This window comes from Lontra canadensis, unplaced genomic scaffold (genome assembly GCF_010015895.1).
Source record: "Lontra canadensis isolate GAN:19392208 unplaced genomic scaffold, GSC_riverotter_1.0 scaffold9, whole genome shotgun sequence".
In the NCBI taxonomy this organism is placed as follows: Eukaryota; Metazoa; Chordata; class Mammalia; order Carnivora; family Mustelidae; genus Lontra; species Lontra canadensis.
In genome coordinates this window covers 33,133,354-33,149,418 of record NW_022631003.1, presented here as the reverse complement: position 1 = coordinate 33,149,418, position 16,065 = coordinate 33,133,354, and the positions used below count along the sequence as shown (strand labels likewise).

General features: G+C 38.8%; 1 protein-coding gene across 4 annotated transcripts in view; it reads right to left on the bottom strand.

Moving 5' to 3' along the window:
* Positions 1-16,065, bottom strand: part of BCAT1 (branched chain amino acid transaminase 1) — a 103,498-nt gene that overhangs the window by 1,321 nt on the left and 86,112 nt on the right. For all 4 annotated transcript variants that reach the window (XM_032855256.1, XM_032855258.1, XM_032855255.1 and 1 more), the window contains 3 exons: positions 12,376-12,461; positions 9,565-9,705; positions 7,389-7,463 (listed from right to left, as the gene is read on the bottom strand). In XM_032855256.1, coding sequence (XP_032711147.1) covers positions 7,389-7,463; positions 9,565-9,705; positions 12,376-12,461 — 302 coding nt within the window. The remainder of the gene's footprint in view (positions 1-7,388; positions 7,464-9,564; positions 9,706-12,375; positions 12,462-16,065) is intronic.

Sequence of the window (16,065 nt, the reverse complement as noted above, 5' to 3'; positions counted from 1 at the left end):
GCCTGGAAAGGCAATGGTGCCAAGAGCTTTATAGACTTAATACTAAATTTATGCTCATGGCAACTGCAGAGAGTAGGTGCCACTATCAATCTCATTTTATGCTTAAGAAAACTGTATTAGGGAGATTAAAAAACCTACTCAGGCAATTAGTAAATGATAGAGCCCGGACTCTAGCCAAAGGTCTCTCTCACACCAAATTACGTGTTCTTGGCTACTCTCTGGAATTCCCGCCACATGTTCACACAGCCACGTGTGTGGAGACGGACTTGGAGCATCTCTCCCCTACCACCCAGAGTAGCATGCCATTATGTCTGCCACCACGTGCTTGCCTAAATCACTCACATGATGTCCTCTTTTCACATGAACTGGCCTTTCAGTCCTAATATAACTTCAGTTGAAATTCATACAAAACATTTGAAGTTCTGAATTGGGAAGAACTTTAATGATCCTCTAAAGTGTAGGGGATTTGGGGCACCTGGCTCAGTCAGGTGATTGACTGTAGAGCATGTGATTCTTGATCTTGGGGTCTTAAGCCTCATGTTGGTTGTAGAGATCACTCAAAAGTGAAACTTTTTAAAAATAAATAAATAAAATACAGGGGATGAGTCAAATAAGCAGGGCTCTGGATTTTTACTTCAGAACAATTCCACTTTGATTGGCTTTGTATATTGGGATTCCAGGAAAGATTTCTTTTGTAGAAAATCCTGCTGCTTAAAAAATCAAGTGTGGGGGTGCTGGGTGGTTCAGTCAGTTAAGGGTCTGACTCTTGATTTCAGCTCAGGTCACAATCTCAGGGTTGTGGGACTGAGCTCTGCGTAGCTCTGTGCTCAGTGCACGAGTCTGCGTGTCCCTCTCCCTCTGCTCGTCCACTCACACTCTCCTCTCTCTCTCCCTCTCTCACAAATAAATAAATAAAAATAAAGTCTAAAAAAATACCAAGTGTGAAGAGCAATGAACTTTTTAAGCCAACGTTCTCGTTTTACATATAAGGACATTAAAATGGCTCTAGAAAACTCTAAATCATAAGCCCAGGGCTCTTGCCTCTGTTTGATGCTATTTCTTCTATGTTACACACTCTATGTGCTATGTTCCTCTTGAAGACCTTTAGAGACCTCAAAGAGCAGAATTTGTCAGTAAAAATCCTGGAAGCCAAGAATGGGTCTACTTACAACCTTCTGGTTTACAGAAAAAGAAGAATGAAGGAAGCCCAATGACTAAGTGACTTGCTGAATCCCTATGAGAAAGAGTTGCTTAAAGAGTGTGGCTTCCCACTATGAACTGCTGATTCATGATGAATGCTGGATAAAACATTCCCAAATTCTGCTTGATTGATAAATGGTGCCAACATGATTTAAGCTAGGATCAAAATATGTTTTATTTCTTGTACTTGGATTCCTATTAATACATTAGACACTTACGCCATTAATAACAATTGTCATCATATTGACACTTTAGCAGATCTATATTACCGTGATTCATGCCCACCATAATTTCATCTTGAATCTCATCAGTTAAAGTAAACTTGCTTCCAATTAGTTGTTTTAGTTTTATAAACAGTCAAAAATCAATTTTGATTACAATGAGTCATAGGTCATATCACTCCAAGAACCTACATAATCATATTAAGATTTACCCCTTGCCTCCTGTAATTTACACTTTTATGTAAAATTACAGCATTCTGAGATGCATCCAAGAGAGGTGATAATACAGGTCATTTGTAATATTTACACCTAGGCAGTTAGCAATCAAACTTTTCATTTGGATGATAAATTATTCAATTTAATTTTTCAAGGCAAAATAAGTCAGAAGCAGAGGAGACAAAATGTTAGTAGAAATAGAAATTATCTTGGGGCGTCTGGGTGGCTCAGTGGGTTAAGCCTCTGCCTTCGGCTCAGGTCATGATCTCAGGGTCCTGGGATCGAGCCCCGCATCGGGCTCTCTGCTTGGTGGGGAGCCTGCTTCCCCCTCTCTCTCTGCCTGCCTCTCTGCCTACTTGTGATCTCTCTCTGTCAAATAAATAAATAAAATCTTAAAAAAAAAAAAAAATAGAAATTATCTTCTTTTCTCAGAAGTAGGTGTCCAGAGCGGGGGAAAGAACACATGCCTGCCTGGGCGAGGCTGTCCTTATTGCATCGTCAGGGTGATTATAAAACCACAGTACAGGCCCATACCTTGAACATTTGGCAGGTCTACTCTAAGTCACACTGACTTGACTTTGTCCACTGGAATCCAAGATGAAGTTAAAGCAACACGGCGAATCAGACTGAGCCTGTGGGGTGACACTCTGAGCCTAACTATGTGATGCGCAGAAATTTCACCTTTTATGAATTCCAGGAAGAACACTACACCAAAACACGACTAACAACATGTTCGTTCCTTCCCATTCAACGTACATATGGCAAATAATTGTACATGGCCTTTGCTAAAAGGCCTTTTACCTTCAACAGAAAGTTCTGAGCAACTTGAAAGGGCGATCTATGTGTCATGCATCTACTCTCTGCGATGCCAATAAAAATATAATGGGGGCTACCCCCCAGGTAGCAATTTGCTATTCTTGTTCTAAATCCTGTTCAGTGGCCTGCAAAGCTCTGTAATCCTGGAACATGGAGAAGTGTGTATTCGGGAACAAGGAGGGGCTGGGAAGCTGGTCAAGGGATGAGTCATCAAGGCAATCTGGCCCTGTTCGCTTAGTCTGCACACAAAGAGGAGGACAACTCAGGACATCAGCAAGGGGAAGTGATGGGGATGGAACTAAAAACTATCACGCTGTTCCACTGAAAACAAGAAAAATGCAAGACCACTACTGGTCACTTATTCCACAAAGCTGTAGCCGCTTGTGGGGAAAACAGATTTTGAAAGAAGTTTCATCTGGTGGCCTCCGATCGATACAGAGCCTGCTCCTATCTCACTGGGCTTTCCTCTTCCTAACCTACTTAGGACTTCACCTCTCAAGTCTTTGCAATCACTATTCCCCACCTCCTAAACCCTCAAGAGCACTGGTAGTTATGCGAACACACCGTCCTGATACCTAAGACCCAGCGTCCCGCTTTTGTCTGATCCTGATAGCAGTCTTGGTATGTGTATTTCACTTAAAAAAAAAAAAATCTAAAATCAGGGCCTCTGAAAGTTCTCTTGAAAAAGTAATTTGACATCAATCAAGACCTTCCTCCCACCTCTCCTCAGAATGTGTTAACATGCAAGAGCAACACATTTCTGTTCTTCAGTATTTGTCTGGTATATCTCTCACTTGTTCATTCCTTTATTCATCGATGCCTGAAGCATCCCTGAGTCCGTACTGTAGCCCAGGCCCTGCACTGAATATCGGGGTTACGAGAAGGAAATAAAACAGTGCTTACATTGAAACAACCTGGAACAAAGACAAGTGTGTGACTAGTTAAATATAATTTAAAGGCCATATGTGATCATTCCAGGTGCTATGGAAGCTGGAGGAAGAAGTAACATTTGAATGGATGAATAGGTGTTTGTACTGGGGCAGAGGGATGTTGTTCAAAAGAGATTTTAAAGGTTCCTCAAGGAGATGTGTCTTGAAGGACAACCAATAACTTCTCAAGTGGGCAGATTGTAGAAGGTAGAGGAAGGCAGGAAGAAGCAGCAGAGAGCAGAGCATATTGAAGAACAGAGAAGACCCCAAATGTCAGGCACATAGGTGAATATGATGGTGAGAAATCAGACTAGCCAAGAGGCATGGGAGAGAAAAGAAATATTAGCAATATGGCTCATGTTCTCCAAGTTTAAGTCTGGTTAAGTACCATGAGACAAACCATGAGAGACTGTGAACACTGAGAAACAAACTGAGGGTTTTGGAGCGGAGAGTTGGGAGGGCCTGATGGTAGGTATTAAGGAGAGAACGTATTGCATGGAGCACTGGGTGTGGTGCATAAACAATGAATCTTGGAACACTGAAAAAAAAAAAATTAAAAAAATATATAGATTTCAACGGGACGCCTGGGTGACTCAGTGGGTTAAGCCTCTGCCTTCGGCTCAGGTCATGATTCCAGGGTCCTGGGATCGAGTCCCACATCAGGCTCCAGAGAGCCTGCTTCCCCTTCTCTCTCTACCTGCCTCTCTGCCTACTTGTGATCTTTCTCTCTGTCAAATAAATAAATAAAATCTTTAAAAAAAATATATATATATATATTTCAAGATTAAAAAAAATAAGTAACACAAAAGTGTTTTTGTTTGTTGCTTAAAAAAAGAAAAAAAGAGACTGTCATTTGAAATGCTCCTCTCACAAGAGGTATTTGTAGGGCAATCTAAAAACCCATGGAATTATATGGAAAATTAGCCAAATGCAATGAATGCTTAACCTCAGAGGTTCTTACTCAGATACAGAAATACACAAGTTAAATGAAAAGCAAATCTGTGGCTAAGAAGAATTTCCCCCCAGGTCACAGTGGCAAGAATCTTGAGGGTTTTTTGGTTGTTGTTTTTCTCCTCTTCAATTTACCAGAGCACTTTGTAGGAAATGGCCACGTTTCCATGTAATGTCAAAGAGATCAAAAGTAAAACATGATGCAATTCTATGCTTTTCTCCTCAATAATCACTTAAGTTATTTTTCTTGGAGAGAAACAGATACCCGTAGCTTCGTTGACAGCACCAATTTGCCATCTTATAAGAGGATACTTTTGAAACTTTAGGTTCCATGCTCACAGGCATAAAATAATTGAAAAAGGATGTGGTCTTAGGTTCTGAATGGATGGTCCTTTGTAGTATACTTAACAATTTGGAGGAGAGTTGGTCCTTCTGGTTTGTGGTTTAATTTAGAATCATTGTATTACTTCGTATTACTTCATGTATCCTGTGACTATCCCTTTCTTTCCTTGTTCCTAAGGAGCTCTGAGTGTATCATTAATTTTCAGTGTTATTACAATTATACTTTACTACCTAGGTAAAAAGAGAAATTATTATTTCTTCTTTAAGATTTTATTTATTTATTCAACAGAGAGAGAGACAGTGAGAGAGGGAACATAAGCCAGGGGAGAGGGAGTGGGAGAGGGAGAGGCAGGCTTCTCGCTGATCTAGGAGCCTGATGCAGGACTCAATCTTAGGACCCTGGGATCATGACCTGAGCTGAAGGCAGACGCTTAATGACTGAGCCACGCAGGTGCCCCTATTAATTTCTTCTTAGCCACAGGTATTATAGAGAATATATACAGGTAAGAGGAAAATGTTGTTTCTTCTCATTCTCTCCTTCATATACTTCATATATATCTTTTATTTTTAAACATATTCATGTGGTTTCCCATTTAAGCTGAATATTTATTTTGTCTTTCTATAGCTTAGACATCTCTAATTTTTTTTTATCCCTTTTATCACTATTACATCACCAGTACCTACAACAGCCTCTTGCATAATGTTTGCTCCACACATATATTTACTGAATGAATTAGAGCATTCATTTCAGTCCTAATCTTACTTTAAAAATCCTCTGAAAGGGGCGCCTGGGTGGCTCAGTGGGTTAAAGCCTCTGCCTTCAGCTCAGATCATGATTCTCAGCAGGGAGCCTGCTTCCTCCTCTCTTTCTCTCTCTCTCTCTCTCTCTCTCTCTCTGCTTCTCTGCCTACTTGTGATCTCTGTCTGTCAAAATAAATAAATAAAATCTTAAAAAAAAAAAAATCCTCTGAGAACTTTTGTAATGGCTTGTCATCTTGCCCCCAAAATATGTCTTTGGGCTTCTCGCTTCCTTATACTTTAGGGGTTGGATGCATATATTTTGTCACGATCTCACTGGGGATGACACACACTTCCACTTTTGCCTGCCTTGGCCAAAGCTTCATGATTACGTCCATCAAACACCTCTACTTAGCTCTTTCTTCCAATTCAAGTTTAATACACCTTGATTTTCCCCTCATCCTAGTCAACTTCTTTTCCTTTTTTTATAATCCTTTAAACCAAATCAAATTAAGTAACTTTTCATATCCCATATCATCTCTAAGAGGTGACTCTGAAATCTCTTGTTTTGTGTAGTAACTTCAGTAGAATGAAACATTCTTATATACAACTTGTTCCAGAAAATTTTCCAAAGTGATCTTTTCTTATCACCATAGCGACACTAACTCCCCTCTTAAAAATCTTTCAACTTCTGTTGTGGATAAATGTTTCCGTAGTCTAGACAATTATAAACTTTATTGTTCTACTTATGTTTTTTATTTGATGAAAACACTAATAGCTTACTACTTTCATCAGATTTACTCAGATAACTGTAAAAAAAAAAGATAGCTAAAACATCCAAGTATTTTTCATTAAATTTGTACTTAATTCCTTCCAAATTATCTCTATATATAAGAGTAAAAAACAACTCAGTAAATTATATGTCTCCTAATATTAAGAAATTCCTTTATTTCATTTATGGAAGATTCCTTTTAATAACCTTCACGGAAGAGGGGAAGAGTGATAGTTCATTAATTCAAAAACCACAATCATTCTTACCTTTTAATATTATTAATTTTGCATAAATGTTGCTGAGTAAGTCTTCCAAAAATACCATTTTTATCACTATCCTAGGACCTCATTCTGGAGGGGTCTGCTACTTTGCCAACCAACTTTTTTGCTGAAGCCCTGGCTCTGTCGACTGTCACCCAAATTATCAAACTTTATTTCACATTTCAGTATAAATCTCAGCTTCCCCTGGCTATGTTCAGTGAGTGGCAGTGATGATATCTGGGCTCAAGAGAAACCTTCAACAACTTGTAAGGTGTTTGCAAATTATAGAAAAGTCTCTTCTATATGACCCAGCATTTACTACCTGGTACTTGATATGCCTGCCTGGAAATAGGCTTAACTATCTAATGAGACACTACTGTAAACTGTTGCTCAGAAAAACATAAACAGAACAAGGTTAACAGTATTAAAAATACACACACACTCTTTGACCCAACAGTTAAAATCTTAAGAACTTATCCTAAGGAAATGATCAAAGACTGCACTGTTCATAACAGTTAAAAACTGTCAACAGCATAAATGTCCAATAATAATACCTCTTTAAAAGTTGTGGTACATCCATATAGTGGAATTCAATTACACTTTATACAAGGAATTGAGAAATTTATTGATATGAAAAAGCAAATGATTTACTAGGTGAAAAAAAAAGAGCAGGTGACAAAATCATGTATGACCCTATTTTGTCAGGAAAATTATCTAAAAGTATATAAACACAAAATACTGAAAGGTGAGACATCGAAAATTAACAATGGTTATATTTCAGCATTGGAAGCACAGGCGATTGTTTTCTTCTGTGCTTTAATTCTACAAACTTAACTTGTTAACCCCAAATGGCAGTGCTTGCTACTCTCTTCTCCCCACTGATACATGATTTGGCTTTAAGCTCTGGTTGAAATACGATGACATTTTAAGAGAAAGCCCTTACCTGAATATCTGTCAATTTGTCCAAGATCCGACTTGCAAGCTTTGGGCCATTCTCCATAGTTGGGATGTGTATGGTCTACGAAAGAAAACCACATGCAGTATAACTTGAGGATATCCATGTAGACGGTGCCAGTAAGTAAGACACTCAGCAATTCTACTGTATCCAACATCCACTGAGATAAGGAATGGCACCATGATAACGTGACTAGCTCCTTATGCCGAAGACTCTTTTTTATTCTGAATTAGAATAAAAACAAACTAGCCAATGACAGGTTGTTTCTTGTGTACCAACGGATTTTAGGGCACAACTGGTTTATATGCCAGTCTTTAGGCTGATGTGAGGAACCAAAGAGAAACTAGGGGAACCGAAAATAGTGGGGAGACATAAAGAATCCTATTCCTTTCAGGATTCTGAGAACCTGTAGGATGAATGATTGGCCTCCTCACCTAACCCTTCTGGCAGGGGATGAGAACTCAAAAATATTTTGCCACAAATTAAAGCAAATCATTGCGGGAACATAAATTGAAGCAAGTCTATGCCTTCACAAAAGACTAAACCTATGTCTGTTCAAGGTCAGACCTCCAAGGGCCACAACCTCCACAATGCTGGACAGCATGGTTACATTGGGTGCTGAGAGATTTCATGCTCCTAATTTATATTTGAGTCATGCCCATTCCTGCCCTTACTGGCTTACAGGCTTTTGATAGTCTGATTTTAACACACAGAGCCCATGCTGTCACTTTTCTTCTCATACTCTTTGGGATAACAGGATAATTAGATGTACCTGTTGGCTATGAATGCCCTTGGACACAAACCTATTAAAAATGCATTGAACTTTATCAACTTCTGATTTCTAGAAGTGAAATAATTGGACTTAAAAAAAAATCTGACTTAATGGCAACTTTAGTTTATTAAAAAAGCAGGCCAATGATGCATGTACCCAGATACTACCATAATAAAATGTGAAACAGTAGCTTTATAATCAGCGTAAGTATTGATACATAATAATTCAATTCTTCTCCATTGAAACGATTAATCTATAGATGGAATCATGTCAAAAGTCATTCCTCACAATCAAGTTTGAAAATTTCAAGCAATGAAGCAGCCACCATTAAAATCAGAAAAGAAAATCACTTTTCTTTTTTAAGGAAAAACAATTATGCTAAATTTAAAAACCAAATTTATTTTTATTTATTAATTTATTTTTAATATGATTAATTTAAGCCAATTCACACTTAAGAATAATACCCATATGCATTTAAGCTATAAGACGATGATGTTAAATATCAGAGCTCAGGGTGTCTGGGTGGCTCAGTTGGTTAAGTGTCTACCTTCAACTCCAGCCATGATCCTGCAGTCCTGGGATTGAGCCCCACATCGGGCTCCATGCAGTAGGTAGTCTACTTCTATCTCTACCCCTCACCCTGCTTGTGTTCTCTCTCTCTCTCAAATAAAATCTTTTAAAAATTTAAAAAAATATCGGAGCTTTGTCATAAAGTGGAAGCAAAAAAACCCAAAACAAAAAAACCTCAAAACCCCAAAACCCACAATCCTCCCCAAGAATGGAAATACCACATACTAAATCAGACTAAATTTATTGGGAAGAGAAAATTTCTTCCAACTAAATGAATGAATTCCTTTTGGAGGATTTTATCATGTGTGCCAACTTTGCCAAATGAAAATTTTTCATAAAATAGTCTGAGTAGGAATGACAACAGCAGCGATGATAATAATAATAAATGTAGGAGTTGATCGTTCAAATGAATTTCCCATAGCTATTTGCCATTACTACTCCAGTAGTTTGGAAGTCCTTTTGGAAGCCAGAAATTGAAACCTAACTACCCGTAGAACTTTTTTAGTGAGCTATTACAAAGAAATAAGAGTGGAAACTTGCTGGCACATCTCCAATCCCTACACTGACATAAGGCAGATGTGATACTTGTCTGAGGACAAAGCTGACTCCCCCCAAGATTGGAGCACACACAAGATCACTGGAAAGATGAGAGTAAGTAATTTGGTAATATAGGTTTCTTGGGACAAACTGCCAAGTCATATTAAAAAAAAAAAAAAAAAATCCTTTGCATCTTGGGTCCAACTACCATTTCATTTACACATTTAAAGGATTAAATTATAAGCAAATGCTTGGAAATGACAGGAGGTGAAGAAATGGTCTTACCTCACCCTTGTACAGTATATCAGAAACTGGGCAAACAACGCAGGCTGTACCAGAGCCAAACATCTCCCTCACCCGGTTCCCCTCCAGGGCTGTTGTCAAGTCATCCATGGTGAGGTACCTCTCTGACACCTTAAATTCACCCTGTTTGGAATATAAAAAATAAAAACATATTTTCAAGGAAAAGGTACGCCAAAAAAAAAAAAAAGAAGAACTCTAGTGGTACTTACCTTCCTACACTATATTCTGACTAAACTCAAATGTGACTTGTCCTGTGAGGGAAAGCTGAGAGGAGCACCACCACCGTGTAAACACACGGAGGTGTTGAGCTACCTACTTGAGGTCACAGCATTTCTAAATGAGATGATCAGAGAGAATAAAATAAGACGATCACTATAAAATACATGGTATATGCTAATACAGGCCAGGTTTCTTAGCCTTTTATTTGTTGTCAAGCCTGAAGTCTCACAAGATAAGGCGCACCCAAAGCTAATTAGGGTGCGCTCTATGTTAAAAGTGTCTTGAACCCTATTTAGCATAAAAGAATGTATCATATAATATTAATAATTACAGCTACCATTTATTGAGCACCCATTTTGTGCCAAATTCTCTCACTTTTGAGGGGGTATTATCATCCCCATTTCATGGATGAGGAAACTTAGGTTCAAGGAGAGGTTAGATGACATCTCTAAATCCACACAGTTACTTAAATGGCAGAAACTGAACTTGAACTCAGGTCCAATCTGACTGGCTCCGAATTTCCTATCTCTACTGGGTCTTTCATGGAGTAAAAACATAGACTGAGTTTCACTATCTGAAATATTTCATTATTTTAAAACATAGAAAGTATATTTGGACTTTGAGAAATTACACTGTATATTTCCTTTCTTCCTAAATTCACTGATTCAGTTGACTTTATAGCAGAAATCCTCTTCCTGTCTTTAGTATCTCCTAAGGTCAGATTTCATCACTGAATTATTGGTATAATCTCATCAGCTTCTGCCAAACCATTTGAACTTTTATTTGCTTGAAGATAGGAAATGAAAAAAACAATCTGATGTTTTTAAGCTATCCGCTTAAACAATCTGTTTAATACTTGTTCTTTAATCTGTTTCATTCTCATTCTTTTATGTTAATGGTTAAAGTTCAAAGCCTGTCTCATCTTATTTAAAAAAAAAAAATTCTCTGTTGCTTTCTTTTTTAATAAGATGAGAGTATTTTTTAAGACTTACAGATCCACGATAAAAATGAAAATCACAGCCCTTGGCAAGATTTAAAACATTAGAAGAAGAAGGTATCATGCTGTAAGTATGATTTGAAAGGGTAGGAAAATATGTCTGCAGCAGAAATATGGCTTTTTGCAAGTTTCAATTTATCTCAGTCTGCAATTGCAATTATGTCGTTCAAAGGTAAATAAATAAATAAATAAATTCCAGAAAATCAGCCAAGTTAACTGAAAACAAGATGAGCTCTGTGTTCTGGAAAAGAAAAAAAATCTCTTGTAAATAAACAGAATTGTTTTTACTCTGCTCACCCTTACTTATCTTTGGACAATTTCCCCTGTCTGGCAAGTAATGGTAACCCCCCACATGCCTCTTGGCATTTATGTCTCACTGTTTTCAAATAGCTTTTAAAATAAATTACAGCTGAGGAGTCAAGGAAAAACTTCCTCCATAATGACCTATTTTTCGAGCTAGCAAATCATTAGTGTGGGAAAGCATTTCCACTTACAGCTTGTCATCAAACCTTCTGTACGTGGTTGATTTTTTTTCTTTAATAAAACAAAAATTACTGAGCTTCGAAAATGCATCTTTCCAACTGCAAACATATTTAGGACAGGGCAAGCTGCTTGAAATTACACCAACAGTTTGCAAATGTCATGCCCAATGTGCCAGCCAGCATGTGGTAGTTGGGTCTTGTCTACTTCAGAGTTTTGTAGAATTATTTATAGCACATTTCCTTTACTTCCAAAGCCTTTTCCAGAGAAACTATGCTAGTCCTCTCCTAGATAATACGTGCGTTTCTAAACATTTGTGCTATTAATACTGTTTGACCACAGTGTGCTCAAAGTCTTTTCATGTCCCTTGGAGACCAGTGCAACACATGGGTCAAAAGTTCCATCCAAGAACCTTTGCCAGATAACCAACTCTTCCAACATTCATCTTGAGTATGTTATAAATGTCATTTCAATACCAAATGGCTTAACGTGCTTGCCTGTGTCACATGGTTGAGAAGCTCTACTGAAAACAACTACATTTGCTTGAGTGTTTTGACTTTAAAATAAGCATGTATGTGAATTGGGGAGGACAGGGGGCAGGAAGGAAGGAGAAAAAGGCAGCCAAACTAATAATGTGATGTTAGTAAACATTTATATGTCAGTAAAATTTTTAATTTCTCTGACTAGCAGGGTTACATTGGAATAAATAGAGGCAGGGGAGAACTAGAAATAACTGCAGACTAGAAACAACACACTCAGATTTGAGAAGTTCAGGACGGGCAAAATGGTAGCACGTGGAGTATAAACCAGGTGAGCTGGGAGGAGACACCTGGCAAAGAGTGTGAGATTAGTACTAGAAGACTTCCTCACTAGGATAACTCGCTAAACTGCTTTCTCTCCACCCTTCCACAAACAATACTTATTTAGCGGTGTTGCCAAGACAGTCCATCTGGAAGAGTTATTTCCGCTCAAGTTCAGATTTAAAGATTAGATAACACTGGATGGAACGACAGAATATTATTTCGACACGAAGCTCGGCTTATTTCGATTGATTTTTGTTTCGTGCTTATAAAGTTGTTCCTGTCAAAGGCACCCACCCACTTGTGTGCCAGGTCCAGAATGCTCTGCCTCGTCACTCCTGGAAGAATGATGCCATCTAGTGGAGGAGTTGCCAGTTCTTCTTCTGTCAATTAGAAATTGGAATATTTTCAAACTTGAACAACATTAGCCATGCCTTATATTAACAGCCACTTAAAAAAAATTGTTTCTCGCAACTTTGCTGATAATAAACATGAAGATGATGTTACTGGTCTGCATTACCTAACTTTCCAAATCAATTCACACTCCAGGTAAATCTTTATTAAAAAAAAAAAAAAAGAGGAGGAGGAAGAAAAAGGAAGTAAAGCCACTCATCAAATCATCTTCAATGTATCCTTGCCTAGTAAAAACTGAGAAGATGTTCCACTACCAAACAGTAAAAGGAACCTTCTGAAGTCAAAATTTACCACCGTGATTAACGCTGGTTAGTGATTAGGATCGTGTAGCTAGATCGGATACAGGAACACTGATCATTACCAAACCATCTGAGACTCCCGTGGAGGACAGGAAGTACGTATGTCTCTTCAGGTTGGTCACAGTTTCTACACTGCCCTTTAGAGATATCCCTATCTATAATGATTTAAAAACCTGGAGGAGTATCCACATCAAAGAGGGAGAGATACTGACTTCACACCTCTATGACTCAACGTTAATACGCTCAGGGTAGGCTCAAGCATGGATGTGGCTAACAAAGAAAAAGAGAGAGGAAAACAAGAAATCCAAAAGATCAAAACATAAGTCCAAGGGTGATTCATGGAGAGCCAAGGCTGAGACACTGTTGTACTGTGAGAAGGATCACATGCATTACTAACCAACACAGGGGCCGGTATGATGATCTGTCTACAAGAATCAGCGGGATCCAACAACCACACAAGCTCTCCTTACAGGAAAGTCTGGTACTCAACTTCCCCTTCTCCTCCCCACATCTGGCACCCAGGAGTCTAATCTAGGGGGGAAATTTAAGCCTTAAATCATCACTCTATAAAGATGTTGAACCTTGTAACAGATGTGCTGCTTATCATTTACTTGCAGAGCAATAAACAGCGTATGCTTGAAAGGATCGCCAGGTAGCAAGAACTGGAGAAATCACAGTGGTATCCGTAAGCTCCCCCAAGCCAGTTTAAGTAGCTAAAAAGGACTTCAGAAATCACCTCTTGCAATCCTTACTTTCCAGAAAAAGACAGAGGCTCTCTAAACATAAATGACTTGCAAGATTGGTGACACCGGGGGTGAGTCAGGATCAGAGCTTACGTGTCCCAACACTGGGGCCACTGTCTTTTCTTTTAGTATCCTGTGGTCGGGGCTCCCCTACTCCCCTGTGGTTCCCCCAGACGTCCCCAACAAACAAGCTGTCTGAAAGACCAAAACCCTACATTCATGCCTGTGTCCCCCGAACTTGGTGCTGTGCCTGGCCCAGTGTGGTACGTAATAAGTGTTTCCGCATTAAAAAATAAATAAATGAATGAATGAATAACCCTTTTTTCCTAGGAGACAGCAGTATGATTTTTTGGAAGTTTGTTTCTAAAAATCATCTGCTGAAAACAACTTTCTGGAAAGGAGAAAATTTGTTCTTGGCAATGGTCTTAGGGCTACTTTTTGTCATGTTTAGAAGTGTTGATCTCAAAATAAACCTGTGTGTTGCGATAGCTAGATAGCTGGACACATAAATGTGGGGATCTGTGTGTGTGTGTGTGTGTGTGTGTGTGTGTGCACACGTGCGCGCAGACCCCACACCGAGAGACAACACACTTCCAGCGCCTCCGAACTGGACCTTTCCTAAAGCTTGCTGAGCTCTAAGACTACATAAAGTTAAATAAAAACAGAGGCCTTGGATGGGCAAGTGCAGTTCTGTGAAATATACTTAACACCCAAAACTGCAACCACTAGCCTAAGGTCAAGGCACAGAACATCTGTTTCTCTGGTTGCCAGACAGAGATGATGACATGACAACATTTGGGTGAGAAATATTCATTTTCCTCTGCAACCACAAACATGCTTACAAGAGCCAGAACTGGCTCCAGATTGCCCAACATGAGGAAAACAGAGCCTACAAATACAACTTGTTTTTGACAAAGAAATAATTGGTAGGAGATGAAGAATTTAGAAGCAGTAACGGCAGATGTCATCTGTGACATCCCAAAGTCAATTTCTAATAAAAAATTCATTATTTTTTAAAATTATAGTTTGTGTAGGGTTTGTAGTGCCCAAACACTGTCAGCACAAGGATTATTTATTCAACAAATAATATATTGAGGGCCTACCCTCTGCAATTGTCTTATCTGTGCACCGTGCGTATAGCCGTGAACAGAACGGATATAATTCCTGTTTACTTTCTAATAGGTAGAGGCAAACAAGTATTATGTTAAATATATATGAGACTATGGAGAAAAAAAAAAAAAAAGAAAAGAGGGAAGGCAAAGGGAAATGCCAGGAGTGACAGGGGAGGGAACCTGCCATTTATTAAGATGCTTGAGGAAAGCCTTACTGAGAAAGGGATATGTGGGCAAAGACTGGAGAGCAGGGAGCAAGCCAGGCACACACCTGAGGGAGGAGGGCTCCACAAACAAAGTCTACAAATGCCTGATGTCTGAGAAGGCTCATGGGGCCCACGCAGACCGAGCAACATCAAACATTCCCTGCCATGATCATTCTCCCAACTAACTCTAAACTCAGCCGCACAACTGGGTCTTATTTTCAGGGTAGCTCCAGAGACCAGGGCAAGGTAAAATGGTTTGTTCCAGCTGTGAATAGTAAGCATGTTTGGTAAATTACTCAGCAACACAGTGAGGCAGAGAATCAGTGCTGTGTGATCTTGCTCGCAGGGTCAATGTTACTAGAATCAAAATCACATGAGTTACAAGCCCAGTACCACGGATAGCTACAGTTCACAACACTGTGCTCTGAGGACAGAGTATTTACTTGGTATACCTTTCTGGGGCATCCGTCTTGTCCAAAAGGGGCAGTGAGTGTGCTCATAGAAAGATGGCAGGTTTTTACTGAAAGGACTCTACTCATACCTCCGAGGGGTAAAGTTTGTGAAAATCAGTATTATTTTGTTGATTTTCAACTCATTATTCTTTGAATTTTCCAAAAGTCGCATGGTATAAATCAAAGGTACTATAGAGTTCCTTTAGTGTCTTCTTTTGTTTTTAGCCCAAAGGTTATTCCTGACATGCTAATGACTTCTCTCATGCTATTGTCCAAACATTTATTGTACTTCTTTTCTCCTTATTTCAAATTTTATTTGCTCTGTTAGGTGAACACCCGCAAGTTGAAAAAGCATTAAAACTAAAACCATCTCAGGCAACCATAACAGTTAACTCCTAAGGTCTGATATATTTTCTAAGAGCCAAAAGGCAAATTCACTCATGTCTATTCTGACCTTTAAAAGTCATAGTGGAAATGGTTCATGATTGTTGTTTGGATAACAGGTAATTTTTCACCAGGACAAGTTTCTGGTGTTTCTGTTTTAAATCGTGTAGTTCTGATTCAGACTGAACTTAAATCCTGACATCTCCCATCCATAAATAATGATGTTACCACTTCTGTATAATTTTTTTTTTTTTTTAGGGTTGTGTGGTTTTTTTGGGGGAAGGGGGTTTGGAGGTAGGAGTGGGCAGGTAGAAAGGAGTTGAATCAATATATTTTCTCCTAAATACAGAGTGTAACACTGGCTGTCATCTTTCAAG